A 27,306-nucleotide genomic window follows, 5' to 3' on the forward strand; every position below is an offset into this window, starting at 1 on the left:
AATTTTAAAAAGGGAGAGTCAAGATGTTTGCTTTCTTTCTTTCTTTTAGGGGGCAAGACAGGAGGTAAAAAAAAAAAAGTTTGGTTTTTGCTTCAAAGAGCTTTTCTCAGAGTTGGGATTTATTTTCATTATATGCAACATGGACAAACACTGTTCTGGTTTTCATGACAATTTGAATTCAAAGTAATATGTTTTTCTAAAATTCAGTGTATTTATTTGGACATATGGATGCTCCTTGTGTTCTTGGTCACATATTAAAGGAACTGGCACTTTGGCTGCAAGAACAAATAAAAAATATCGTAAATCCAACTGGTCTTTGATTTGGGTCTAGGTTAATAACTAAAGAACCATTCAGCAATAATGGCTTGAAATATTTATATATCCTATGAAACTGCAATTAGTTAAGAGGCTGCTGATTCTAATAACTATGACACCAGTAAGGGAGTGAGGGGAGAAATGTTAACTCCGGATGCCAAATTCAGAGCAAAATATCTATTATCTCCTTCTCACTTTTGCAGTATCTATAAGTAAAGTGGGGGGGGGGGAATTATATGAATAATGTTAAATAAAAGTGCATACAGAACAGAACTGAGAAATATTTTCATGGAATTTGCCACTTAGTTCTTAAAATGCTTATAAGGAAAATAACCATTTACAGCAAAAGACTAGTTACACTGTTGCTGTTTAGAACATGAGAGCAAAATGAATAACAATCAAATTCTCTGGTTTAAACTTAATTGTCTTAAAACATGTTATTCTGTAAGTTGACATCTATGTCTTGAAAATTCAAGGCAGAAAGTAAAACAATTTAGAAAGCCAGAAATTCCACCAATACATCTAGACAGATGTTTGCTTGTAGTTTTTGGTATCCAAAACCTTTTTTCCACACATCGCACAGATGCCTGAAACAAAAGAAGGTATGTGATCAATCAAATCATAATACCAACTGTTTGGTTTAAGTCAATCCTGAAGCTTAAAACATAATTTAACAGCATCAGGAAAGAAAAGAAAAGAAAAAAAATATATATATATACTTTTAATTATAAACAGGTTTTAGGTTCTATTTTGCCTTAGGATAAAGAGAGTGTTTGGCTAACAGAATTTATGACAGGCTACATCTTTTCTGTTAACCAAATTAGCAGCAAATGAAGTAGGTTTTATGAATAGAAAATGGTATTAAAAGAAACTTACCTTTTTTGTAGGCACAGCCCTGGCAGTAATGAGAACCTGGTTGGTGCACAGAACTTTTACAAATTCTGCAAGTGGAGAACTTATTCTTTCCATATGGATCAAATCTAGAGTTTTTTTTAGAGAGAAAATTGTATATTACACTAGAAACACTCTCAAATAACCCCACTTACGCAACACACAGGATTAATCAATGCTCTCCATCCCTCCATCAACCTCTACAATTGATCGGTTTAGCCTATTCCAGATGGCTACTGTCTGATAACGCCTGTACATCTCTGCTCTGCTCCATCCATGTGAGATATACACTTACAAAGAATCAGTTGTACAGTATTTATTCTTGACGTGTCCATATCAATTGTATCTGTCATTCTATTTGTGTGACATAAATATTATGGAAACTGATGAAATGTGGGTGCAAAAAGAGTGAATGATTCCATAAAACCTAAGTGACTATTTTAGGATGACTAGGTATCATCTGAATTGCTATTGAATTAGGTATGGGTAAGACAACTGTTGAAAACTGGGGGAAAATCACTAGGAAAGGAACTCCACACCTCAAGCATCAATTTTTGCTCTACTTTAAAGATACTGAACATATTCTGATTGTGATTTTTGTGACGACAATCATGTAGAGCACTTATCAGTCAATTTATGCTCAAAAGGCTTTGTTTCAATACCAAATGATTAATACATCTACAGTTACATGCTTTAATTTAAAATAAGGTATGTGTATCTTTTAATGACTGCTTACATTAGCTGACATTTTTAATTAACTGACTCAATCCTTTTAGATAAAAGGGCTTCCACTATATAAAAATGCCATCTTATAGTAACAAGAGTGAAAAAAAGAAATACTTTCCCCTAAAATGGCAAGAATACTCTGATTTAAATGTGCTTCCCTAACTACAAAATGAGTTTTTGTAATGATCCTCATATACTAGATACGAGACACCATCCTAGACCTGGTGTCTTCTCTTGGGTATAGCACAACAGCCCATTTACAAAGGTTAATTTTTCCAAACACAGAGAATATCACTTTTTTTTTTTTTTTGAGACTGAATCTCACTCTATCGCCCAGGCTGGAGTGCAATGGCGCGATCTTGGCTCACTGCAACCTCTGCCTCCCGGGTTCAAGCGATTCTCCTGTCTCAGCCTCCCAAGTAGCTGGGATTACAGGTATGTGCCACCATGCCTGGCTAATTTTGTATTTTTAGTAGAGATGGGGTTTCTCCATGTTGGTCAGGCTGGTCTCGAACTCCCAACCTCAGGAGATCTGCCTGTGTCGGCCTCCCAAAGTGCTGGGATCACAGGCGTGAGCCACCGCGCCCAGCTGAGGATATCACTTTACTCCCCACAAAAGATAGGTACTCTTCTTCTTTTCAATAAGTTCAATTTGTTTGGACATGTATTTCCAGAGGCTATTTTTTCTTAAAACCATATTTTATTATTCAAAAATACACATTTGAACCTTGGAAATCTTCGTTTTTCTTTTTTTGAGACAGAGTCTCGCTCTGTCACTCAGGCTGGAGTGCAGTGGCGCGATCTCGGCTCACTGCAAGCTCCGCCTCGTGGGTTCACGCCATTCTCCTGCCTCAGCCTCCCAAGTAGCCGGGATTACAGGCGCCCGTCACCACGCCTGGCTAATTTTTTCATATTTTTAGTAGAGACGGGGTTTCACCATGTTAGCCAGGATGATCTCGATCTCCTGACCTTGTGATCCGCCTGCCTCGGCCTCCCAAAGTGCTGAGATTACAGGCGTGAGCCACCGTGCCCAGCCTAACCTTGGAAATCTTAAAACTGGCAGAATTTTTTCTTAAAGTAACAATGCATCTGATAAATAATGGTACCATAGATTCAAAGCAATACTACAGTACATTTTCCAAAGTGAGAGAGTACCCAAGAGTAACAGCTACTTTTTAATGATATCAGAGTAAGTTTGAGAGCATAAAGGAACTGCAAGTATATAAAACCATAAAATCTGTACAAATAATAGCTCAGTCAATAAAAACAGAATGGTCCTCAAAGACATCAATAAGTCAGTCAACAATATATAGTGTGACTCTGCATTAAAGATGCTATTATGTGCCAGGCACTGTATGTAGTTAAGGCTTTATTGTTGTTATTTCTAATCCTTGGGATGACATCAGAAAACAGGCATTTATTCATTCAGCAAATATATACTGAGTGCTTACTATTACATGGTATTTACTGTTCTAAATACCAAAGATGAACATGATAGGCAAAGCCCTTGCCCTCATCAGATAATATTCTACTGAGAAGAGGTAAACAGTAAGTAAGAAAACAGACAATCTAATAAAACAAGGAAGGTTTTCAAATAGTAGCATTATAGAGAAAATTCTAACAGGATACTGAGGCAGAGATGAGGAAAAGGAAAGAAGAGATTAGTTTAGATGCTGATTAGGGAAACTTCTCTGAAGCTGAGACCCAAACAAGAAGGAGGCAGATACGTAAGCTCTAACGGAAGACTCCTAGGAGACAGCAGCAAGTACAAATCTCTTTGGATGGGAGTGGGCTTGGCAGAACTAATAAGGACGGCGTATGATGAACGAGGAGCAGTGTGGTACAATACGAAGCCAGAGAGGTGGGAGGGGTTATATCAAGGAGGACCTTGTAAGAACATGGTAGGGGGCTTAGATTTTATTCTATGTGAAAAAGAAAACCAGTGGCGGATTTTAAGCAAAGGAAGTTTGTAAAGGATCACTCTCGTTACTATGAGACAACTGGGGGAAACTAGAGAAGAGGCAGGAAGATAGTTCAATAGTTATTACAGTTCCAAGTAAGAAATAACAGTGGTTTGGAACAGGATAACAGCAGTGAGATGGACAGAAGCAGGTGGTTTCAGGTTACATTTTACATTTTGGAGGTAGATCCAAAGAACTTGCTGATGGATAGGGGAAGTAGGGGAAAAGGAGGACTCAGTGAGGAATTCTAGCTTTTAGGCTTGAACAACTGGATTACAGAGTGGTGCTACTATGATGAGAAGACGGAAGGAAAAAGAAGTGGCCTGTTAGACATTAAATGAGGTATGTCAGATAAGCTGTTAGATATATGTTTAGAGCTCAGAGAAGTCAGGCCAGAGGTATAAATTTGGGAGTTATATACATATAATAATATTATTTTTTATATATATATATATATAACATATAGCTTGAATTTAAAGCCAGTAGATTGAAGTCACTCTAAAAGGTCGCTTGTGATCTCAACAAGAACAGTTTCAGGGCTGTTGTGGGGATAACACATGACTAGAGTGGCTGAAGGAGGGAAAGGAACTTAAGGACACTGAAAAAGTGTCTAGGTAAGACTTTGGAAAACTTCTGATGTGAAGGGGAGCAAAGAAATCAGATGGCAGACAAAAGCGTTCACGAAATTTTTTTTCTGAAAGAGAGTCTCACTCTGTCACCCAGGCTAGAGATCCGTAGTGCGATCCTGGCTCACTGCAGCCTTGACCTCCCTGGGTTCAAGTGATCCTCCCACGTCAGCCACCTGAGTAGCTGGGACTACAGGCACGTGCTGCCACACCCAGCTGATTTTTCTATCTTTTGTAGGACAGGGTTTCACATGTTGCCCAGGCTGGTCTCAAACTCCTGGGCTCAAGTAATCTGTCTGCCTTGGCTTCCCAAAGTGCTAGGATTACAGGTGTGAGTCACCTTACCCAGCCGAATTTTTAAGACTGGATATAATAAAGTGTGGTATCAAAAACTTGTTTTTAAGATGGGAGACTTTTTACCCAATTCTCAGGAAAAAATAAAGTTTAGAAAGGTCAAGAAACTTGCTTAACTTGCTTAAGGTCATAAGGCTAGACAGTGAGTCTAGATTCAAATTTAGGTCTGACTCCAAAGCTTATGATCTTTCCACATTTCCCTGCTGTCTCTGATTCATAGGATAATTAAGAAGGAGATAAACAAAAGTCATGTTTTCTGGTGAAACTGTAAGAGAATAACACTAATATCTTCATATATTGATACAGTGAGGAGGAATAAGGTAAAACCAGCAGGATTGTAACAGATAGCTTGGTTCTGAGTGCTAGGAATCATCTAACTCTGTTTTACTGCAAATGGAATGATGCACATCAAATTCACTCCAGCAGACTTAATACTAAAAGAAGGAAATTTATATGACCCATCTATGGATCCTCTTACCCACCTTGCTTTTTTTGAAGTCAAAGCTTTATTTTCATTCAGCTTTCTTCCACCACTTTCTGTATCAAAATAAAAGATATTTTAGTGGGTTATTTCTATACATTTAACATATAATATTAAGAAGTTCATTCCTTGACTTTCTACCAAAATAGTAGCCTATATCTAATTTTTAAATCCTCATTTAATAGGTTATTAAGACACTGCTTAAAAAGAAAACATTTATTAGGGAAATAGTAAAATTTGTATAAAATACAATCATTTTATTTCTCAGACTCAAGGGAGTACTTTAGGAATGGGTCTATATTTACTCTACATAGCGTAAAATCTAGAAGCCACTACTTCAGTGTCATAGACCTTGAATATAATGAAAATGTTTATTTTTCTACCCATTGAAAACATACTTTACTCTATGTGTTTAATAATAATGAAGGTAAATATTTCATCATAAGTAATTAACGATAATGAAGGTAAAATGGGTTAAAGAATTTATTCAAGAATATAAAAATCAGAAGATTAAAAGAAATTTCTCCTCAGAAGAGTGCAGAAATACAGACTCTAAATAACCTGAATCAAATCAAATACTGTGATATTGCCATCACTTGACAATCATTTAATAATTTTGCTATCTCCTGATATTAGGAACCCGTACAAGTAACTGAGAACTAAATAGAAGATATTAAATCACTTGGGGACCCAGTATTCTTTAATGTTTAATAGATAAAATACTTTGAACACATAACCTTTCATTGTACAAATAATGTAAAAGCTAAAGTATTATTCACAGTAAGTATTTGGTTAAATTCCTATTTTCTAAAAGAAGAAATACCTGTGGTATTCCTAGCACCATCTTTCCATGTATCTGGAGTGATAACAGTACCAAGTTTCTTTTCACCTGTTAGAACAAGATAGTAAAAGGAAAATTAAAATTTACTATTTAATAGGTGCATTACATTGTGCCTAAGGTTCACAATGGTATCGACTATCAATGCTATTACCGTAGGAGCCTGTTAATGCTGGGAGAGCAGCCAGTCAACTGAGACTCATATTAACTGCGGCCAGTGAATGACTGACCCTCAGTAAAATCTGTAGGATAATAAGATGACTTATAATAAGCTTTCACTGCTGGTTTATACTTTAAACAAATCTGGTAAGTCTATTTGTTCCATAAATATTTACTAAGCATCTATCATGTATAAACTATACAAAGTGCTGAGAAAAATAAAGTGATGAATCAGACACAATTTTAAAGAGATTATAGTATAATAATTTCTTTAACAGCAAGCTGTAACCTGGGTTCCATAGGTGGATCTTAAGAGATATGTGAACAAGGTGGAGTTGTACACAAACCTTTTACATATTCATTTTTTTTTCCTGGCAGGAGTCTATAGTTTTCATCAGATTCTCAGAGGGATCACAGACCCTCCCCGCCAAAAGAACCATTCAACCAAAATGTTAGCTTAAAAAATAAAAGGTGTAATAATCGAGAGCTAAAGTACTAGGTGAAATTCCATGCAGGAAGAAATAACCCTGGCTAAGGAAATCCAAGAAAAGAAAGTCTGGGGAGAAGGCAAGAGAGAGGATTTGAATATGTGGCAATAGGACTGTGAACAAAAAGGAGTAAAGAGGATGAAGGCAAACTAGATAAAGGACACATTCTGAGGAAAGGCATATGAAAGCTTAGAGTACACATGGGCACAAAGAGTATTTTGTTTGGTCAAAATGTGAAGAGGATAAGGGTCAGTGAAGATGAAGCTGGAAAAATAAGTTGGGGCCTTAGTGTGGAGGGTCCTGAACGCCAGGTTCCAAATATAGAATCCCCAAATTATTCTCTGCACACTGAGAATTTATTAAAGGTTTTAAGTTAGGGAAATAATAATTTGCACTTACGTTGATTTTCAATTCAAACATCTTCTGGGCTTACTCTAAGCCATATCCTGGCATAATGACTAATGAGAATGAATAAGGCAAAGTCCTTAGTCTTTGGTTCTAGTGTCTAGCATTTGGCAGGAGTACAATACTTGTTACATGAATAAAAAGGAAAGGTCAGGAATCGCCAAGACAGAAAGGTGTCGTTGGGGTTTAATTGAACATTTTTATATGGGAGGGGAGCTGATGAGATCTGGGGCTGGGGGAAGGCAACAGAAATAGAGAAGGAGGTGCAGAACTGAGACCATTCTGAGTACAAAATATATAGGACTGTACGGTCGTTGGGGAGGTGCAAAAATGGTAAAAGGATAGGGTAGAAAGACAGCGGATAGAATCAGAGACCTGTAGGCGAAGAAAAAAGAAAGAGAAGGCAAAGTTCCCAGGAGAGCTCAGTTAGGTTCTCCCAGCCTCCTCCTCCCGCAGAAGCGGCCCCTTAACTCACATTTTTCGCACACCATCCTTCCCCACGACGGTTCCCCTAGCCGCAACAGCAGCAGCAGCAGCAGCAGCAGCAGCAGCAGCAGCAGCAGCAGCAGCAGCAGGCTGAAAACATCAACACTGTAACTTGGAAGTATTCCCCTTCCGGGCTACGTCAACCCACTTCCGGCTTCTAAGCCCACGCTCCCGCCTACCCGAAACCTGGAAAGCCGCGGGAGGATTGAACGCGAGCAGCTAGGCGGGGCTGCCCCATTTGCCCGCCCCTCTTTTTCTGCGACTGGCTGTTCGGCCGTGGGTCTCCGCCTCACAACCCTGCGCCTGCGCGTGGGCCTGGGCCGCCCCGTGTACCTGATGGTAGGAGGCAGTAGTTACCCGCTTCCCTTTCGCGGGAGGGAGAGTGAGGTAAGCCCCGCTGGTCTCCCTCGGCGCTCTCGCCTCCCGGGGTGCAAGCTACCCCCGCGAATTGCCGAAGCATCCCTGAGCCTCGGCGCCCCGGCCTGCCCGCGCTCGCCGTCAGCTCGAGTGCCACTCTTCCGGCGTGCCCTGATGGACAGACCCCCCTTTCGGATCCGAGTTTTCGCCTCTGTCCCCCAGTTTTCCCTTGTCTTCAACTCCCGAGCTCTTTGATCCTGCGTCTCAGCTGGTTCCTCGCTGCCCACGCTCGCGCCGGCCTAGACTCGGGCAGAATCCCGGGGGACCCGGGTTGGGGTGGGGCTGCCGGTGAAGGTGCGGCGATGCCCGCGAAGGCTCCTCTGGGGGCCGCTCGGAAGAGCCTTCTCTCCGCTGCGGTGCCTGGCGAGGTGGGCCGTGTCATGCCCGTGGCACTTCTGCAGGCGTCCTGGGGGCACGCCAGGGCCTAACACGGTGCTGGTTCCCTCTTTGCCTACTCTGGTTCCTTCATTCATTCAGCAAACATTTGAGTTTGGGTCCTGCTCACTGTATTACATCCACATCTGCTGATGGCAGCTGCGATTCCGAGGGTGGCTCAGAAAAATCGCTGAAGGGCTATCTGTTGAGAGAATGGATTCCTGATCCCCTTGCCCTCCCTCAATCAGCTTAAGATAGAATCTGTGGGAAACTTTCCCTTTGTCCCTTCTTGCCATCCGTTTGCTTCTTCATGCCTAGTGTATTTCCTTATGCCAGAAAGATGGCTGTAGCGCATGGGACCTTGGACCACCTCACCTGTTTGCCGTGTTTCCTTATCAGTAAAATGTCTGCCTTTGAAAAGCATTGGGTGAATTAAATGAGAGCTATTAGGATAAGGCCCAGGTTCGCCCTTCTGCTTTTCGCACTAGTGGGCGCCCCTCCGCCCACGCGCGCGTGTGCGTGTGTGTGTGTGTGTGTGTGTGTAGTATTTTTTTCTGAGATAGTTCTATTTTCTGGAATATACTCCATAATGTAACATATTGGCTGTTACTTTAAATTAATAAAGTCCTTGTTTAACAGTACAATTAGCTCTCAGGTAATTTAAATATGTGTATTTTAGAGACGGTAATTTTTTTCTCCTTCTTCCATTCGTGCTCTACTTTTGGTTGGAATTTTAACACCTGTAACAGACGTTGTCATCTTGGTATTTCTGAAGCATTGGGATCCCTTGGTTTAGTGTGGTGCTCTTGGAACTCTTGATTCCGCTGGCCACCATTTGAGTATTGGAATGTGCACTTGGTGTCATTTGGCATTTGCTAGAAGATGTGAACTACTGTAGTGTTAGACAAGAGTAAAAAAAAATACCAACAATTCAGCCTATTTGTGGGGTTGTTGGAATTATAACCTATGCATTCTAGAAACCTCATAAATAAACTTTGGTTATAATTACAACAGGCAGTAGATAATTTAATCCACACAGTTGATTTCATCTCTGTGATACTGGCCAAAAAAGTTTAAATGAATTGCTTTATTGGTCCTAGGACATGACCCTTTTGCAGAAACCAGTCACAATATTTAAGAAATTAGTAAATTTGTTCTTTTTAGGCTCTGAGAGATGTTTGTACCATATTAACAAAACCAAAGGTAGAATAGAAGGCTAAGTCTGTATGTGCATCTACACGTCTGCATCTTCTGTGTTTTGAAACAAATACATTGCTCATAGAAAATTGACTTTATGACTTATTTTTAGGGGTCAAAACATTTAAGACAATGGAAAAAGTCATTATTGCATATGCTCTTCTTTTCTTGTTTTTTGTTAGCTAGCCACCCAAGAAAACACCATGAAAGATACCGATATCAAGAGACTACTGTATACCCATCTTTTATGCATATTTTCAATTATCCTAAGTGTCTTCATCCCATCACTCTTCTTGGAGAACTTCTCAATATTGGAAACACACTTGACATGGTTGTGCATCTGTTCTGGTTTTGTAACTGCTGTCAATCTAGTACTATATTTAGTAGTGAAACCAAATACATCCTCTAAAAGAAGTTCATTATCACACAAGGTAAGGCTTATGTCTTAATAACCGATTTTTGGATGGAGCTAGTGTTTCTTTTAATGGAAGAATAAAGTATTCGTCAAGTCTTCATTAAGTTATTTATAGTGAATAAAGGGAACCTGATTTTTTTTCCCCCAAATTGGTAGCCTGTTACTTGCTGGAAGGCTGCCCACAATGTTCGATTGATCCTTGCCTTGCATTAATTGTGGAATTATGAATTCTTCAGAGCGTATTATAATATTGTGAGCCTATGTAGTCATTGTTTTATGTCACCATTGAAAATAAATACATGTGACAGTCTATCTTTAAACCTTACTCAATAAGACATTGCAGTTTATTTTTATTATTTTTGCATTTCTGAAAGCCACTTAATGGGTTTTTCACAAATTGCAATATAAGCCTGTGGTAATGCTTGTTTCCAACATGGCCTTCCTTGACTAAACAGTTTTCAGATATTAGAATCAATTTTCCAGAATATTCACTGCAGTAGATATTCACTTGGCTATTACTAATAATGTGCACACTTAACATTATTTTCTACCGTGTATAAGCTCTGTTAGGTCATTTACTGCCTATGATTGGAAAAGCTGAATGTATGTGTTATGTTTATATATTCTTAAGCTCTAAATCAAGAAGATCTCATGTTTCTTTGTAGATGTTCAGGTCTTTTTTCATACGAGTTGTGTAATATGAGTGTGATTTCAAGAATTATTTAGTATTTTGCTTTTTTAGTGCAATTTTCCCAGGAATTTTGTGTTAAAATGAAAAAAAATTGTTATTTTCTGCAGATATTTCCTCTATCATTGCATAATACTCTATTTTTTGTATACTAGCTCTCTGATGTCAATCAGTATTTGATAAATATTGATTAATGACATAGCTCTATATTACCATGGAAACAGAATCTCTTTTCGACCTATGTAGGTCAGATGGGTAGAATATGGGCGGAAGGTGATATTTGCCTTTTAGGCTTTTTTAGTCTGTATCGAGGGTTGTGTATGTGACTGAGTACAGGACATGTGATCTGATTTGAGTATACCCAAGAACATTTGAACTGTTTTACGCATTATGGGAACAAGTTGTGTTTGTAGATAAAATGGAAGAATTTATTGTCCTTTAGCCATTATCGTGAGTCTTCAGGTTATTCATTTCTCTTTTAGGGAACCAGATTTTTGAAATGCTGTATCTACTTTCTTACGTCTTGTTTCTCCTTTCATGTAATTTTTATTCTGTATGGAGCACCACTAATAGAGTAAGTTTGAAATTTTTACCCTAAATTTATATTTTAAAACATTCATTTACCAAACTGTGTGCTAATTCTTAGCAACTAGAGAAAAACCATGATGTGCATCATTAATAGATCAAGTAAGGACACCAACATCATTAGCAGTGTTATTCTTTTTCAAAAAAAAAAAAAACCAGAATAACTTAATTTATTAAATACTCTTGTTACTTAGCCTTCTGTTATCCAATTGCATGTTGAAAGAAGGGAGAGTAGAGAAACTGTACTATACCAATAAGTATTTGGCCCTTAGACCCTCTGAGAGAACTTGCTATGATTATATGTGTAAGTTAGTTATAATTAGCATATCAGTTCTTATAAATGTGACTCTAAAGTACTTGAATGGAGTTTTTCTTACAAAAGTCAATTGATTCCTGTATTCAAGTACTTAATAAGCTGGTGTTTATAATTTAAAGGTAAAATTTAACACTTTTTCTGAACTGACAAATTTCAAATTCTTAGAAACAAAATTCATGAATGTTTCTTACATAATGTTTATCATAGTTTGAGAAGTTTCAGTTTAGCAGTGACTAATGATCATGGTGAAATGAGTGATGAGATACATATACATATACACACACATATATAGGTGTTGCTAAGTATACCGTTTTTTATATATATATATATATATATATATTTATATATAGTTTTACGTACACACACTAAACTGACAGGTTATTCTTTTCTAGATGGGAGAGAACAAGACCTTTGTAATGGAAAATGGTGGTTCCTATCTAATCCATTTTAAAGTAGAATGAATGTGTCTGGCACAGTGGTTCTCAAATGTGGTTTTCAAACCAGCAGCATCAGCATTATCAAAATGCAAATACTCAAGCTTCAGTCAGAAACTCTAGGGGTAGAGCCCCCGCCAATCTTCAGTTTATCCAGCTCTCCAGGTGTTTCCAATATATGTTAACATTGAACCACTAGTTGTAGAGAAAGTTCCAGAGACTATTGAGGAGAAAGCTAACTATCTAGAAATGGATTTTGTTTGTTTGTTTTTGCAGTGAAAGTCTCAGCATGGATCCTAGGGTCTTTAACACTTCTGAAATCTATCATTAAAGCGAAATATTTGCTAGATTGTTTTTTAAAACTACATGTTGGTAGTAAAATTATTTATAGTCATCATTTTGGTGGCATTCATGTTACTTTTCGAAGTAAAGCATAGGAAGATATTTCATATTTTATTTATATAATAAAGATTATGTATGTGTATGTGTACCTTTAACACTTTTTTAAAAATTAACCTTTTTGTTTCTAGGTTGGCATTGGAAACATTTTTATTTGCACTTATTTTGTCTGCTTTTACTACTGTGCCTTGCTTATGTTTGTTAGGACCAAACCTCAAAGCATGGCTAAGAGTTTTCAGTAGAAATGGGTAAGTTTTAATTTTATATTATAATGATATTGAAATTAAAATATAGTTAATGAAGTATTTTTCTATTCATGGCAATTTGCTGATTATTCTGAGTGCTTCTCATTGCTGATGGTGCTCAGAGATGCCTTAAGGGGTCACTGCAACTGCGGACTGGGGACAGGGCAGGCAGAACTACAAGCCCCTCCCTCCACATTAGCAAGATCAGCTCTGCTTTTTTCTGTATGGTAGAATTCCACCTAGCCTTTTGTTTGTTTAAAAAAAAAAAAAAAGAAGAAATAAAAAAAAATTCTGCTATTAAAAGAAAGCCTTGAAAACCATGGTTCTGGGATAATTTGGCACTGTGATAAAATTGCTGTAAATAAAATTGCTTACATACATTTTATAAGGTAGAAGTGGGGCCTGCAATCTAAAAATGTGTTGTATAACAATGATAATTTCTTGTTTAGCCTTTGTCGTGATAAGATACCAGAGCGCAAGTTTTATGAGATTTCATTTCCTTGGCGGCCGTATAGATTTTCAGCATGGCTAAGTTAAAATTTTAGCTTCTTGAAAGTCATTTAAATGATATGCACCAGAAATAGTGGAGATCTAGCTAAGAAAGTCAGAAGGTTATTTGATTCTTTCTTATTTATCACCCAGCAGGAAGAACTTCTTGAGCACTTACTCTGTGCTCTGTGTTATGCTAAGCTGTGTGGTTTCTGAAGTATTAGGAGGATTCTTTTTCTTTTTTTTGAGACGGAACCTCGCTCTGTCGCCAGGATGGAGTGCAGTGGCATGAGTTCGGCTCACTGCAACCTCCACCTCCCAGGTTTAAGTGATTCTCCTGCCTCAGCCTCCCAAGTAGCTGGGACTACAGGCGCATGCCACCATGCCCAGCTAATTTTTGTATTTTTAGTAGAGACAGGGTTTCACCATGTTGGCCGGGATGGTCTTGATCTCGACCTCATGATCCGCCTGCCTCGCTTCCCAAAGTGCTGGGATTACAGGTGTGAGCCACTGCACCTGGCCTTATTAGGAGGATTCTTTTGCTGGGGAGCTTATCTGTTCAAGGGACAAAAATGAGCAAATAACATCAGATTACAAATGTATAAATCCAGCAATAAGTGCTGTAGGAACTCAAAGGGACAGAGCATCAGTAAATAATGGAGGGGGAGATGGGAATGATCTATGATGGACTTAAGTCAAGAGTATATGATTTGGTGAGACCAAGAAGGAAGAGAAAGGCACCTCGTGCAAGAAGAATGGATAAAAGCATTGAAACTGAAATGAACAGAGTATTTGTGTGTGATTTGAAAGGTAACAGCCCAATGAGAGCAAAAGATGCATGCTGAGTAGCTTGGCTTCATAAATTACTGACTTATTCCCTTTGAAATCAGTACTGTTTGGGACGGGTGTGGTGGCTCATGCCTGTAATCTCAGCACTTTGGGAGGCCAAGGCGGGTGGATCACCTAAGGTCAGGAGTTCAAGACCAGCCTGGCCAACATGGTGAAACCCCATCTCTACTAAAAATACAAAAATTAGCTGGGCGTGGTGGCAGGTGCCTGTAGTCCCAGCTACTTGGGAAGCTGAGGCAGGAGAATTGCTTGAACCCAGGAGGCGGAGGTTGCAGTGAGCTGAGTACGCACCACTGGACTCCAGCCTGGGCAACATAGTGAGACTCTGTCTCAAAAAAAAAAAAAAAAAAAGGAATTAGTACTGTTTGTTTTCCCTTGGAACCGTCTTCTAATATTCATAAAGTCTCTAGAAAACCGAAGTGTAACAACTGAAAGCATTTTCTACATTATTACCATAATATCCCAAATGGTATCAATTGCTTTTAGCCTTTTAGTTTGAAATTTTTAAATAGTGAAATTGGATTGAAATCTTATTACTTTGGATTAGTGATTTCTCCAGTTTTCAAATCTGTGTCTAATAATGGGTGTATTTGGGGGAAATACTGTCATGTGATTTTACAATTAGTTCTGCTGTAATGTGGCCTGTGTGTTCCGTACAAAATGGGCAATAAAAACCACAGAGCTTATGGGAAAGATGGGGTTAGGTCATAACACTAAAACAATTCGTCAGTGACATGTAAAGAGAAGATAGGAACTTAATAAAAATGGTAGCACAGTTTTACATGTGTAAAATGGTTACAAAATACAGGCATACCTCATTTTATTGTTCCTCACTTTATTGTACTTCTCAGATATTGCTCAGATACTGTGTTTTATAAATTGAAGGTTTGTGGCAACCCTGCGTCAAGCAAATGTATCAGCGCCATTTTTCCAACAGCATGTGTTCTCTTCATTGGAAACTCTCACAATATTTCAAGCTTTTTCATTATTATTATATTTATTATGGTGATCTGTGGTCTTTGCTGTTACTTTTTGTAATTGTTTTGGGGCACCACGGCTCATGCCCATATAAGATGATGATCTTAATAAATGTTGTACATGTTCTGACTGCTTCACCTACCAACATGTTCTCTCTCTCTCTCTCTCTCCCTCCCCCACCCTCCCTCTCTCTCCCCTCCCTTTTCCCTGAGATACAAAAATATCAAATTTAGGCCAGTTAATAACCCTACTATGGCCTCTTAAGTGTTCAAGTGAAAGGAAAACGTTTACTTGTCTCTCACTTTAAATCAAAAGCTAGAAGTGATTAAGCTTAATGAAAAAGTTAGGTTGTCAAGAACTGAGACAGACTAAAAGTGAAGCCCCTTGTGCCAAATAGCCAAGTTGTGAATGCAAAGGAAAAGTTCTTAAAGGAAATTTAAAGTCTACTCTAGTAAACACATGAGTGACAAGAAAGTGGAACAGCCTTATTGCTGATGGGGAGAAAGTTTTATGGTCTGGATGGAAGATCAAACCAGGTACAACATTCCAAGCCAAATCCTAATCCAGAGTAAGGCTCTAACTCTCTTCAATTCTGTGAAGGCTGAGAGAGGTGAGAAAGTTACAAAAGAAAAGTTTGAATCTAGCAGTGGTTGATTCATGAGGCTTAAGGAAAGAAGCCATCACCATCACATAAAAGTGCAAGGTGAAGCAACAAGTGCTGATGTAGAAGCTGGAGCAAGTTATCCAGAAGATCTAGCTAAGATCGTTGGTGAAGGTGGCTAAATAACAGATTTTTAATGGAGACAAAACAGCCTTCTATTGAAAGAAGATGCCATCTAGGACTTTTAAAGTTAGAGAGGAGAAGTCAGTGGCCACCTTCAATGCTTGACAGGCTGACTCTCTTGTTAGGGGCCAGTGCAGCTAGAGACTTTATTAAAGTTGAAGTCAATGCTAATTTACCATTTTGCAAATCCTAGGGCCCTTAAGAATTATGCTAAATCTACTTTGCCTATACTGTCAGTGGAACAACAAAGTCTGGATGACAGCACATCTGTTTATAACATGGTTTACTGAATATTTTAAGCTCACTTTTAAGACCTACTGCTCAGAAAAAAAAAAAAATCCTTTCAAAATATTGCTGCTCATTGACAATGTACCTAGTCACCCAAGAGCTCTATTGGAGATGTACAAGAATATTAATGTTTTTTTCATGCCTACAACACAAGATCCATTCTGTAGCCCATGGATCAAGGAGTAATTTTGATTTTCAAATCTTATTACTTAAGAAACACATTTTGTAAGGCTATATCTGCCATAGATAGTGATTCCTCTGATGGATTTGGAAAAAGTAAATTGAAAACCTTCTGGAAAAGATTCACCATTCTAGATGGATGCCGTTGAGGACATTTGTGATTCATGGGAGGAGATAAAAATATCAACATTGACGAGAAGCTGATTCCATTCCTCATGAATGATGTTGAGAGGTTCAGGACTTCAGTGGAGGAAAACACTGTGAATGTGGTGGAAATAGCCAGAGAACTAGAATTAGAACAGGAGCCTGAAGATGTGACTGAATTGCTGCAACATTATGATAAAACTTGAACAGATGAGGAATTACTTCTGGATGAGAAAGAAAATGGTCTCCTGAGATGGAATCTACTGGTGAAGATGCCATGAATATTGTTGAAATGACAACAAAGGATTTAGGATATTGCATAAACTTAGTTAATAAAGCAAAGCAATGGCAGGGTTTGAGAGGATTGACTCCAATTTTGAAAGAAGGTCTACTCTGGGTAAAATGCTATCAAACGGCGTGGCATGCTACAGATAAATCTTTTCTGGAAGGAAGGGTCAATTGATGAGACCAACTTCATGGTTAAAATTTCATTTTAAGAAATTGCTGGCTGGGCGTGGTGGCTCATGCCTGTAATCCCAGCACTTTGGGAGGCTGAGGCAGGCAGATCACTTGAGGTCAGGAGTTTGAGACCAGCCTGGTCAACATGGTGAAACTCTGTCTCTACTAAAAATACAAGAAAAACTAGCTGGGCGTGCTCGTAGGCACCTGTAATCCTAGCTACTTGGGAGGCTGAGGCACAAGAATCACTTGAACCCAGGAGGCAAAGGTTGCAGTGAGCCGAGATTGCGCCACTGCACTCTAGCCTGAGCAATAGAGTGAGACTCAGTCTTAAAAAAAAAAAAGAAAGAAAATTTCCACAGCCTTCCCAACCACCACCCTAATCAGTCAGCAGTCGTCAACATCAAGGCCACACCTTCCACCAGCAAAAAGATTACAACTTGCTGAAGGCTCAGATAATTAACATTTTTTAGTAATAAAGTATTTTTAAATTATGTGCATTTAAAAAACATAATGCTATTGCCCACTTAATAGAATATGATATAGTAGAAATATAACTTTTATATGCACTGGGAAACCAGAAAATACATATGACTCACTTTATTGTACAATTTGCTTTATTCTGGTGGTCTGGAACCAAATCTGCAGTATCTAAAAGGTGTGCCTGCACCCAAATATTACAATAAACATGGCACTTTTCCTTGGAAAAGGTTTCCTTGGTAAAGGTTTGCTTCTGGAAATAGACATGAGAAGGGTTGCCTATTGTGAGTTATTGCAAAGTGGTGAGATGGTTGTTAGAAATCTGAGGGAAAATTAACACCAGATGTGGGTTTGTCTGGCTCATGACACGTAGTAAACTGGGATATCTGGGAGGTGGGTATTTTTTAAAACAGTATTGAGATATAATTCACATACCGTACACATCACCTATTTAAAATATACAATTCAGTGGTTTTTTGCAACCACTAATCTACTTACTGTCTCTATAGATTTGCCTATCCTGGAAATTTGTTATAAATTGGGTCTTATAATATGTGATCTTTTGTGACTGCCTTTTTTTACTTAGCATAATGTTTTCAAGGTTTATCTATGTTGTAGCATGCTTCAGTACTTCATTCCTTTTTGTGGCTGAATAATATTCCATTGTATGGATATATATCAAATTTTGTTTACCCATTTATCAGTTGATGGACATCTAGGTTCTTTCCACATTTTGCATTTTGGCTATTGTGAATAAGCTGCATCAAACATTTGTGTATAGGTTTTTTATGGATATAGGTGTTTATTTCTCTTGGGTATGCCCAAGAGAGGGGTTGCTGGGTCACATGGTAGTGTTAAGGGTTTGAGAAGCAAGCTCCAGCGTTCAAACTCTATAAAGTGCAGTTTGGTAGTATCTGTAAAAATTACAAATACACTTCTTTGACCCATCAATTCTACTTCTTGGATTTTATCCAGTAGATATACTTGCACCCTTACAAAATGTTGAATATATAAGATTACTCATTTCAGCATTGGAAATTACCTAAATATCCTTTAATAAGGGATAGGGCTAGGATAAATTTAACCCACACTGTGAAGTACTATGCATTTGTAAAAACTAAACACATAAAAGCAGAAAAAAACCCCAAAACAAAACTCTTTATTTACTGATAAGTTAGTGGAAAAAAGCAAGGTGAAAAAATGTGTACAGGATGCTACCATTTATGTCAAAAGTTGTCAGAGGGCATAGATACATGTATGTTTCTGGAAGGACGTGAGAAACTGATAAAACCTGTTGTCTCTTGCGAGGGGATCTGAGAAGCTAGAGGACAAAGTAAGGAGACTTTTCACTGAATATCCTTTGCTATCTTTTGAAATTTGAACCACATTAATGTACTACCTAGTCAAAATAAAAGTTATAATGAGTTAGATTTTGCCAGTACTTAACTTTCTTCTTGCTTATGGAAAGTAGGCCTATGTCAGGAAATTGCTAGATTTCTCTGATGTCACCTAAACTTCAGTAGACTGCAAAAGTTGTCCTAAAATTTCCAACATACTGGAGAACAGCCTAGTCTCCAGAGGACTATGGCTAAAAATTATCAATTTGTAATGTAAAACATTTTATATAATATCACATAGCACATGACATGAAATAGCAATGCAAAAATATTTTAATAACTTTTAAAGGATTTTCATTATAGAGTTTCTCAGAGCAATCTAGTGAGATACTCACTTTCACCATTTTCTAGATGAAGAACCTAGAAAGCTGACAGGTTAAGTGATTTGCCCCAGTTCTGTAGCCAGGAAGTAGTAGAGCTGGGATTGGAATCTAGATCATTAGATGGTATAGAAGTTAGACGAATCCAGTAATTGAGGATCAGAAAACAGGTTCTTGCCCTGTTTTTACTTCTTAGCAGCCAAGTGATCTTAGACAAGCTACTTAACTTCACATATCCTTATATGTAATATGATTAGAATAAAACTAATATGTACTTTGCAGGGCTATGTCAGAACTGAGTGAAATGAATGAAATCAAATAGTAGGTGCTCAAGAAATGTTTGTTGAATGGATTAAAAAATGTCAGGGAACATTTTATGTATCATACTTTCAATCCTTACTGCAGTTTGTCTCAGTATTTCTTCCTAGTTTAGGTGACAGACCAAGGAGCACAGTGCATAGATAACTGTGGAGGAGGGCTGGTTTTTTCATTTAATTTAATGTGAAGTTAATTTGAACTTTGACATAAGAGAAGAATCCAAGTCTTTATGTTTCCACCATACACTAGAGTTAGTTCACTTCTTCTTAGTACTTTTATTATACTTCCAAATTTTACTATAGAAAGCATGTCAAATTTTGAATAAGCTAGGAAATAATTAGATTAACTTGTTTGCCTTCATTAGTTTGCCTTCTTAAATGTTCACTTTTAAGCAAAAATATTTAAAAATTCAAAGATCTATGGTTTTGCAGTGATAATATAAATATTCACAAAAAATTACTAGTTATACTGAAATTGCTCCAATATGTAGTTAGCATTATTCATATTGAATCACAACTTTATTTTTTAATTTTTATTTTTTTGTGTGTACATAGTAGATATATACATTTCTGGAGTACATGAGATATTTTGATACAGACATACAATGCATAATAATCACATCAGGGTATTCACATCAAGCATGTATCTTTTGTATGTATGGTTGTACAAGCAATCCAATTATGCTCTTAGTTATTTTTAAATGTACAGTTAAATTATTGTTGACTATAGTCACCCTGTTTTGCTATCAAATACTAGATCTTACTCATTCTATCTTTTTCGTGCCCATTAATCACATTCTCTGCACCCCCCACCCCCACTACTACGCTTCCCAGCCTGTGGTAACCATCCTTCTACTCTCTATCTCCATGAGTTCAATTGTTTTAATTTTTAACTCCCACAAATAAGTGAGAACATGCAAAGTTTGCCTTTCTATGCCTGGCTTATTTCATTTAACATAATGAACTCCAGTTCTGTCTACATTGTTGCAAATGGCAGGATCTCATTATTTTTTAATGGCCAAGTAGTACTCCACTGCACGTATGTATCACTTTTTTTTAATCCATTAGTCCGTTGATGGACACTTAGGTTGCTTCCAAATCTTGGCTATTGTGATTAGTGATGCAATAAACATGGGAGTCCAGCTATCTCTTCAATATACTGATTTCCTTTCTTTTGGGTATATACCTAGCAATGTGATTCCTGGATCATATGGTAGATCTGTTTTTGTTTTTTTGAGAACTGATCTCCATAATGGTTGTACTAATTTACATTCCCACCAACAGTATATGAGAGTTCCCTTTCTCCACATCCTCGCCAGCATTTATTGCCTGCCTTTTGGATAAAAGCCATTTTAACTGGGGTGAAATGATAATCTCGTTGTAGTATTGATTTGCATTTCTCTGACGACCAGTGATGTTGAGCACCTTTTCATATACCTGTTTACCACTCGTATGTCTTTTTTTGAGAAATGTCTATTCAGATCTTTTGCCTATTTTTTAATTGGATTATTAGGTTTTTTTTCCCTGTAGAGTTGTTTGAGCTCCCAGTATAGTCTGGTTATTAACCCTTTGTTAGATAGATAGATTGGAAATATTTTCTTCCGTTCTGTGGGTTGTCTCTTCACTTTCTTGATTGTTTCTTTTGCTGTACAGAAGCTTTTTAACTTGATGTGATTCCATTTGTCCATGTATGCTTTGGTTGCCTGTACTTGTGGGGTATTATTCAAGAAATCTTAGCCCAATCCAGTGTCCTGGAAAGTTTCCCCAATGTTTCCTTTTAGTAGTTTCATAGTTTGTGGTCTTAAATTTAAGTCTTTAATCCATCTGGGTTTGGTTTTTGTATATGGTGAGAGTTAGGGGTCTAGTTTCATTCTTCTGCATATGGATATCCAGTTTTCCTGCCACCACTTATGGAAGAGACTGCTCTTTCCCCAGTGTGTGTTCTTGGCATCTCTGATGAAATGAGCTCACTGTAGATGTATGGATTTACTTCTGGGTTCTCTATTTGTTCTATTGGTTTATGTGCCTGTTTTTATGCCAGTACCTTGCTGTTTTGGTTACAGTAGCTCTGTAGTATAATTTGAGTCAAGTAATGTGATTCCTCCGGTTTTGTTCTTTTTGCTCAGGATAGCTTTGGCTATTCTGGGTCTTTGTGGTTCCATATAAATTTTAGGATTGTTTCTTCTATTTATGTGAAGAATATTATTGGTATTTTGATAGGGATTGCAATGAATCTGTGGATTGCTTTGGGTAGTATGGACATTTTAACAATATTGATTCTTCCAGTTCATAAACATGAAATATCTTTCCATTTTTTGTGTCCTCTTCAATTTCTTTCATCAGTGTTTTATAGTTTTCATTGTAGATATCTTTCACTTCTTTGGTGAAGTTAATTCATAGATATTTAATTTTATTTGTAGCTGTTATAAATGGGATTACTTTTTTATTTCTTTTTCAGATTATTTGCTGTTGGCATATAGAAATGCTACTGATTTTTGTATGTTGATTTTGTATCCTGCAACTTTACTCAATTTGTTTATCAATTCTAATAGTTTTTGGTAGTCTTTAGGTTTTTCCAAATATACGATTATATCATCTGCAAACAAGGATAATTTGACTTCTTTCTTTCCAATTTGGATGCCCTTTATTTTTTTCTCTCATCTGATTGCTCTAGCTAGGACTTCCTGAGTCACAACTTTAATTTCAAAGAATTCTATTATTATTCAAGGAGATTGTACAAAATACATGAATAATACATGCTTTTTCCTACTCAATAATAATTTAGAACAGAAATTTAGGAGATATACCTAATGCTAAATGACGAGTTAATGGGTGCAAGAAATCAACATGGCACATGGATACATATGTAACAAACCTGCACATTGTGCACATGTACCCTAAAACCTAAAGTATAATAATAATAAAAAATAAAATAAAATAAAATTTAAATTTGAAGTTCTTATGCTGTAGTTCTAATTAATAAAAAGTATTTAAAATACTTGAAGTATCAACTGAAGATTTTAGAGCTTTAAATATTTTTATCATTCATCTTGTATTTTAATATGTAAAACACAGTAGAATTTTGTGTGTATTTTTTTTAACTTAAAGACAGCCCTTTTAGTATTATTAAAATATGAACAATTCAGATGTTCAGTGTGAACAGGCTAATTTTGAATTGGCATGACATCTCAATTAGTGTTGAATCCATATAAATGTTTTATAATATTTTTAAGTGAAATAAGTTTATATATTAGTTTTTAATGTATTTATTTGCATGTTTATAGAAAACTTACGTTGAACAGATGATAGTCATGTGAAGACAGAGAACACCAAAGCTTTGAGCTTGTGAACTGTATAGGAACTACATCCTACAAGTTAAGGATCAATTCTGATACTATTGGGATTTTATACATAACTAAAAGACACTATTTTAACAGGATTTCTCCTGACAGTAAATGTTAAGTTACTCCAGGAAAACAAAACAAAAGAATACTATTATAAAGAAACTTGGAAGTAGACAAGTCATTTGGTTTCTTAAAATATTCTGCCAACTTCTTATTGGTATACTTATTAAATAATATACTCAGTTTGTACTAATTTAATTCAGTTATTGCATTGGCATTAAAATTATTTTGTTTTTTTTATTTGCAGACTTTCTTATAAAGGAAAGTAATAATCTGACTACTATACACCCATATAGTTCATTGAAACTTGCTTTTTGACATATCAATTCTTTTATGCTGTTATTTGAATGTTTAAGTTAGAACCTGATCACTTTTGGTGAACTAAATAGATTCCTGAATGGTACTAAACATAAATCTTGCCAAAAGTAGTGATCTAGCCAAGGTGAAAACATTCAATAAGACCTATTTGTGTAGACAAAGATAACAGCCTCTTTTTGTCATCTTTGTATTGAAATAGATTTTATATTGAAGCAACTACTGTGGACACTAAGAGTGAAAATATAGTGAGTGACCAAAGATGTACTCATATAAAAAGTAGGTAATTTAGTATAAATGTGGGCAAAAAATTTAGTGGCAAAGGGGCATTTGTTTTAATATTCAGTGGGGAAGGAAAACATTTATATTAGAATTTTGTAAAATGCCTTTAGCCACTAGGAGGAGTTGTACAGTGTCTCTTTTTTAGATGAAAAGACTAGCAGTTCAAAAAATTAAACCTATTTAAACAAACACTGTTTTGATGACAGTGTATTTAAACCATGAGTGTTGACTATGAACTACCCTCAGGTGCCTGATACAGTGTCTGGCACATAGTAGGCACTCAAAATGGCCTGTTTACTTCAATTAATATTTGACGTAATGAATTCCAGTGGAGTCAAATAATTTGGACAAGTACTTGGAGCACAGTGTCATGAAGGTTGGTCTGTAACATTGCTTTAGTCACTTTTTAAGTTTGTTCACGGGGAGCCATTTATTCTGAGCCCTATTGACTGTGCATATATTCCTTAACTTTGAAAAAATTAGCCAATAACCGTAGAATTCAAATAGCTTTATTATGGAAACTTATAAAATGAGACTACATCAATGTCAGTGATGCTAGAAATTAGTTAATAGAAAAGAATTTACCTATTTTTTAATCTTATTTATTACAAAATAATGTATATAAATGTAGTAAAAATTCAAACAAAAATATAGAAAGTTAAAGATCCTAGTAATGCTATCATAGAGCAATGAACAACTACTAGCAGATTTTATGTGTTCTTCGAATTTTGTATTAATTTTATGTATATATAATTTTAAAACAAAATAGTTAAACTAGTCATGGCTTTATAACTTTTTTCCCACTAATGTGTTATGAACATCGTTATCTGTGTGTGTGTATAATCTACCTTTTCTTGCATAGTATTCTTAGCTAGTATATCTCTATAAGTAACATAAAACTTCAGCTTATATTGGTTTGAATAATAAGGAAACTGATTATGTCACATAACAGAAATTGGATGGTTCTAGATACAGATAGTCATGGTATGGCTGTGCTTCTTACCGATTCTCCCTGTTATTATCCTCAGGCTGGTAATGGGATGGCAGCAGCTTCTCTTCCTTGAGTTTTCCTAATCATTGGGAAACAGAATGGGTTCATCAGTATTTAATTAATTAGTCTAATCATCAGGGTTGAGATGAATGTGGAGCAATTAATCATCATTACAAGTATTCCATGTACCATGATTTATTTAACTAATTTCCTATTAAAGTTTATTATCAAATTTTCATGATAATAAATAATGTTGTTAGGTATATCTTTGTATCATATAATTTTGTATACTTGTGCAAAGGTTTTTGTAGACTAGATTACTTGAGTAACATTCCTAGATCAAAGGAAGTTGATAGACACTGTCAAACTAAAGTTCTAATTTGAAGAATATGTATATACCCACATACATATTCCTACCAATAGAGTGTAGGTTTCCCTGACTCCCCATCAGGCCTCTTTACCTCTTATCAATCTACCAGGGCTGCTACCTACAGGGATCTGCCAAGGGGGCAGACTGTGCACTATAGTAGCTTCATCTGATTTCTAAGAGGAGGCATAAGCCTTGGCCATGAATTTTTAAGTCTGATTTATGGAACCACCATTTATTAAATTTCAGTGGAATATTACTAACTGAATCACAGAGATAGCATTTATCTTACCCAGCCTCCCTGCCTCCATTCTCTTTCCTGCCTCATGTTGCAGAAAACTCAGTAGAAAGTAACATGCAGTCCTCAAAAGGCAGCTTCAAGACAGGGAAAATTGGGGCTAGTTAAGATAGGACGTGTTCCCATGTGAAGTATGAGCAAGAGAAAAGAAACGGCATGACAACCCTAAAAATGCACTATTGAAGAAGGAAAAAGGGCATGCAGAAGATGAAGAATCTGGCTTGAGAGAAAATGCTACCCTAGAAGCAAAAACAAACAAAAAAACCTCCACACAGTTTACCATGAAAAATAGTACTAAGGATATGAATTGAATAAATTAAGAGCAAAGATGAGATCATGAAACAAAATGACGTGGAGAAGAAGACTGCAGAATTAGTGAAATAAATTGAGAATGCAAAGTTCACTATTACAGGGCATAAATTAAAAATATCAAGAAACAGACAAATCAGAAAGTCAGGTTTTAGCATGGAAGAAAGGTTTGAGCTAATCAAAATGAATGAGGGGTAAGGAGGGGGTTGGGAAGAATAAAGCATTTAGAGAAGATGTGATAAATATAGAGGAGAAACAAAAGAGATGCAAACATAAGACTAGTTAGTGCCTCTAAAATACCCAACAAAAATGATTCAAAGATATGACAGAAGACAGTTTCCACAAATGAGGGGATTCTCCAATTTGTACATTAAAGGGACTCATTATATCAAGAAAATAATTGAATGAATTAGAGTTGTAGAACAACGTAAATAAAAACTAATACAAGCAATGGAAGTTAAACAGTGCAGGGAGGAGAAGTGAAGAAAATATAATTGTACCCTTCATATCCCCAGCTATTCTGGCTGTCCCCAGATACTGAGCCTGTTGGGTACAACCTCTTTGGGGAATAAGTTTTAAATGAAATCCTACATCTCAAACCATGAGTCCCCACCTTACACCTAGCCCCTTTCGCTTGGTTGGCCCAAAGTACTAGGAGCCAGGCTTATACCATCTAGGTAGAATATTGAAGTACTTCTTTCAAGGGAAAATGGTACTGACATTTTGTGATTCTCGAAAGTCAGGTTCCTACCCCGTCCCTAGTTCTGTGCATCCCCCTGCTCGAATTATCTTACTTATGCATTGTAAGCATCCAGTCAACTGTTTAATGTTTCATTTTGTTGTTGCAGTTGTTTAAAAATAGTGTTATTGAGATATAACTGTATACCATAGAATTCACTCAAAGTGTATAATTCAGTGGTTTTTAGTATAGGCACAGTTGTACAGCCATTGCCACAATCTAATTTTGGGACATTTCACCACATCAAAAAGAAACTATAACTATTAGCAGTCATCCCCTATTCCCACTCTTCTCTCCATGGCCCAGGCAACCACTACAGGAGTGTCCAATCTTTTGGCTTCTCTGGGCCGCATTGGAAGGAAAGAATTGTCTTGAGCCACACATGCAATACATTAACACTCACGATAGCTGATGAGCTAAAAAAAAAAAAAAAAAAAGTAATCTCATAATGTTTTAAGACAGTTTATGAATTTGTGTTGGGCCACATTCAAAGCCATCCTGGGCCACATGTAGCCTATGGGCCGTGGGTTAGACAAGCTTACACTAATATATTTTCTATCTGTGTAGATTTGCCTAGTCTGGACATTTCATACATGGTGTTTTAAGTGGAATGAGAAGTAAAGAATCACCAGATATTTGAGGAATACCTCAAATAAAATCCAGAAATGAAAACAACAAAAAAGAAACTCAGGGGAAATAGAGGCAGTATATAAAGACAGAAGATAACTTAAAAACTTACTTTTTTTTTTTAACTTTATCATAAAAGGTGAACAGGAGGCAGTCAAAGTGAATATTCAGAGAACAAGAAAACTTTTGGGAAATAAAAATACTATTAAACTCAACGGAGGTAGAGACAAAAGTTGAAAAGATTCCCTAGTCAAACAAAAAGGTAAAGATTGCAAAATGAATTAAAAGATAAAAGCAGAAATTAGTTCAAAATAATAGTATTCCTAGCAAAAGAGTAAGGGAAAAATTCTTAAGTGATCTGATCAAACAAGGTCTGTAAGTAGAAGACAATTTTAAGAACCAGAATACCTGAGATTTTAGATTAAGAAGGCCCATATATTTTCAGCATAGTGGATGAAAAAACACTTTAAAAAACATTTTTGTGAAAT

General features: G+C 36.7%; 2 protein-coding genes across 5 annotated transcripts in view; one reads left to right on the forward strand and one right to left on the reverse strand.

The window, feature by feature from the left end:
• Nucleotides 1-22: 22 nt before the first annotated feature.
• Nucleotides 23-7,856, reverse strand: CRIPT (CXXC repeat containing interactor of PDZ3 domain). Of its 2 annotated transcripts, XM_030799678.1 has the most exons (6): nucleotides 7,820-7,856; nucleotides 7,720-7,780; nucleotides 6,178-6,243; nucleotides 5,356-5,410; nucleotides 1,192-1,295; nucleotides 23-902 (listed from the first exon to the last, which is right to left on the reverse strand). In XM_030799678.1, exons 2-6 carry the CDS (start codon nucleotides 7,733-7,735, stop codon nucleotides 838-840), a joined length of 306 nt encoding a protein of 101 aa, XP_030655538.1. In that variant the 5' UTR covers nucleotides 7,736-7,780; nucleotides 7,820-7,856; the 3' UTR covers nucleotides 23-837. The 2 variants fall into 2 exon arrangements, with proteins under 2 accessions (XP_030655538.1, XP_003262860.1); XM_003262812.4 differs by lacking the exon at nucleotides 7,820-7,856 and having other exon boundaries at nucleotides 7,720-7,791.
• Nucleotides 7,857-7,973: 117 nt separating this feature from the next.
• PIGF (phosphatidylinositol glycan anchor biosynthesis class F) overlaps nucleotides 7,974-27,306 on the forward strand; it is a 36,216-nt gene continuing 16,883 nt past the window's right edge. For 2 of the 3 annotated variants that reach the window (XM_003262810.3, XM_030799591.1), the window contains exons 1-4: nucleotides 7,974-8,117; nucleotides 9,902-10,150; nucleotides 11,305-11,396; nucleotides 12,688-12,804. In XM_003262810.3, coding sequence (XP_003262858.1) covers nucleotides 8,067-8,117; nucleotides 9,902-10,150; nucleotides 11,305-11,396; nucleotides 12,688-12,804 — 509 coding nt within the window. In that variant the 5' untranslated portion in view covers nucleotides 7,974-8,066. The remainder of the gene's footprint in view (nucleotides 8,118-9,901; nucleotides 10,151-11,304; nucleotides 11,397-12,687; nucleotides 12,805-27,306) is intronic. The other variant, XM_012501528.1, reaches the window with a different exon arrangement.

The sequence above is a fragment of the Nomascus leucogenys genome, chromosome 19 (genome assembly GCF_006542625.1).
Source record: "Nomascus leucogenys isolate Asia chromosome 19, Asia_NLE_v1, whole genome shotgun sequence".
NCBI lineage: Eukaryota > Metazoa > Chordata > Mammalia > Primates > Hylobatidae > Nomascus > Nomascus leucogenys.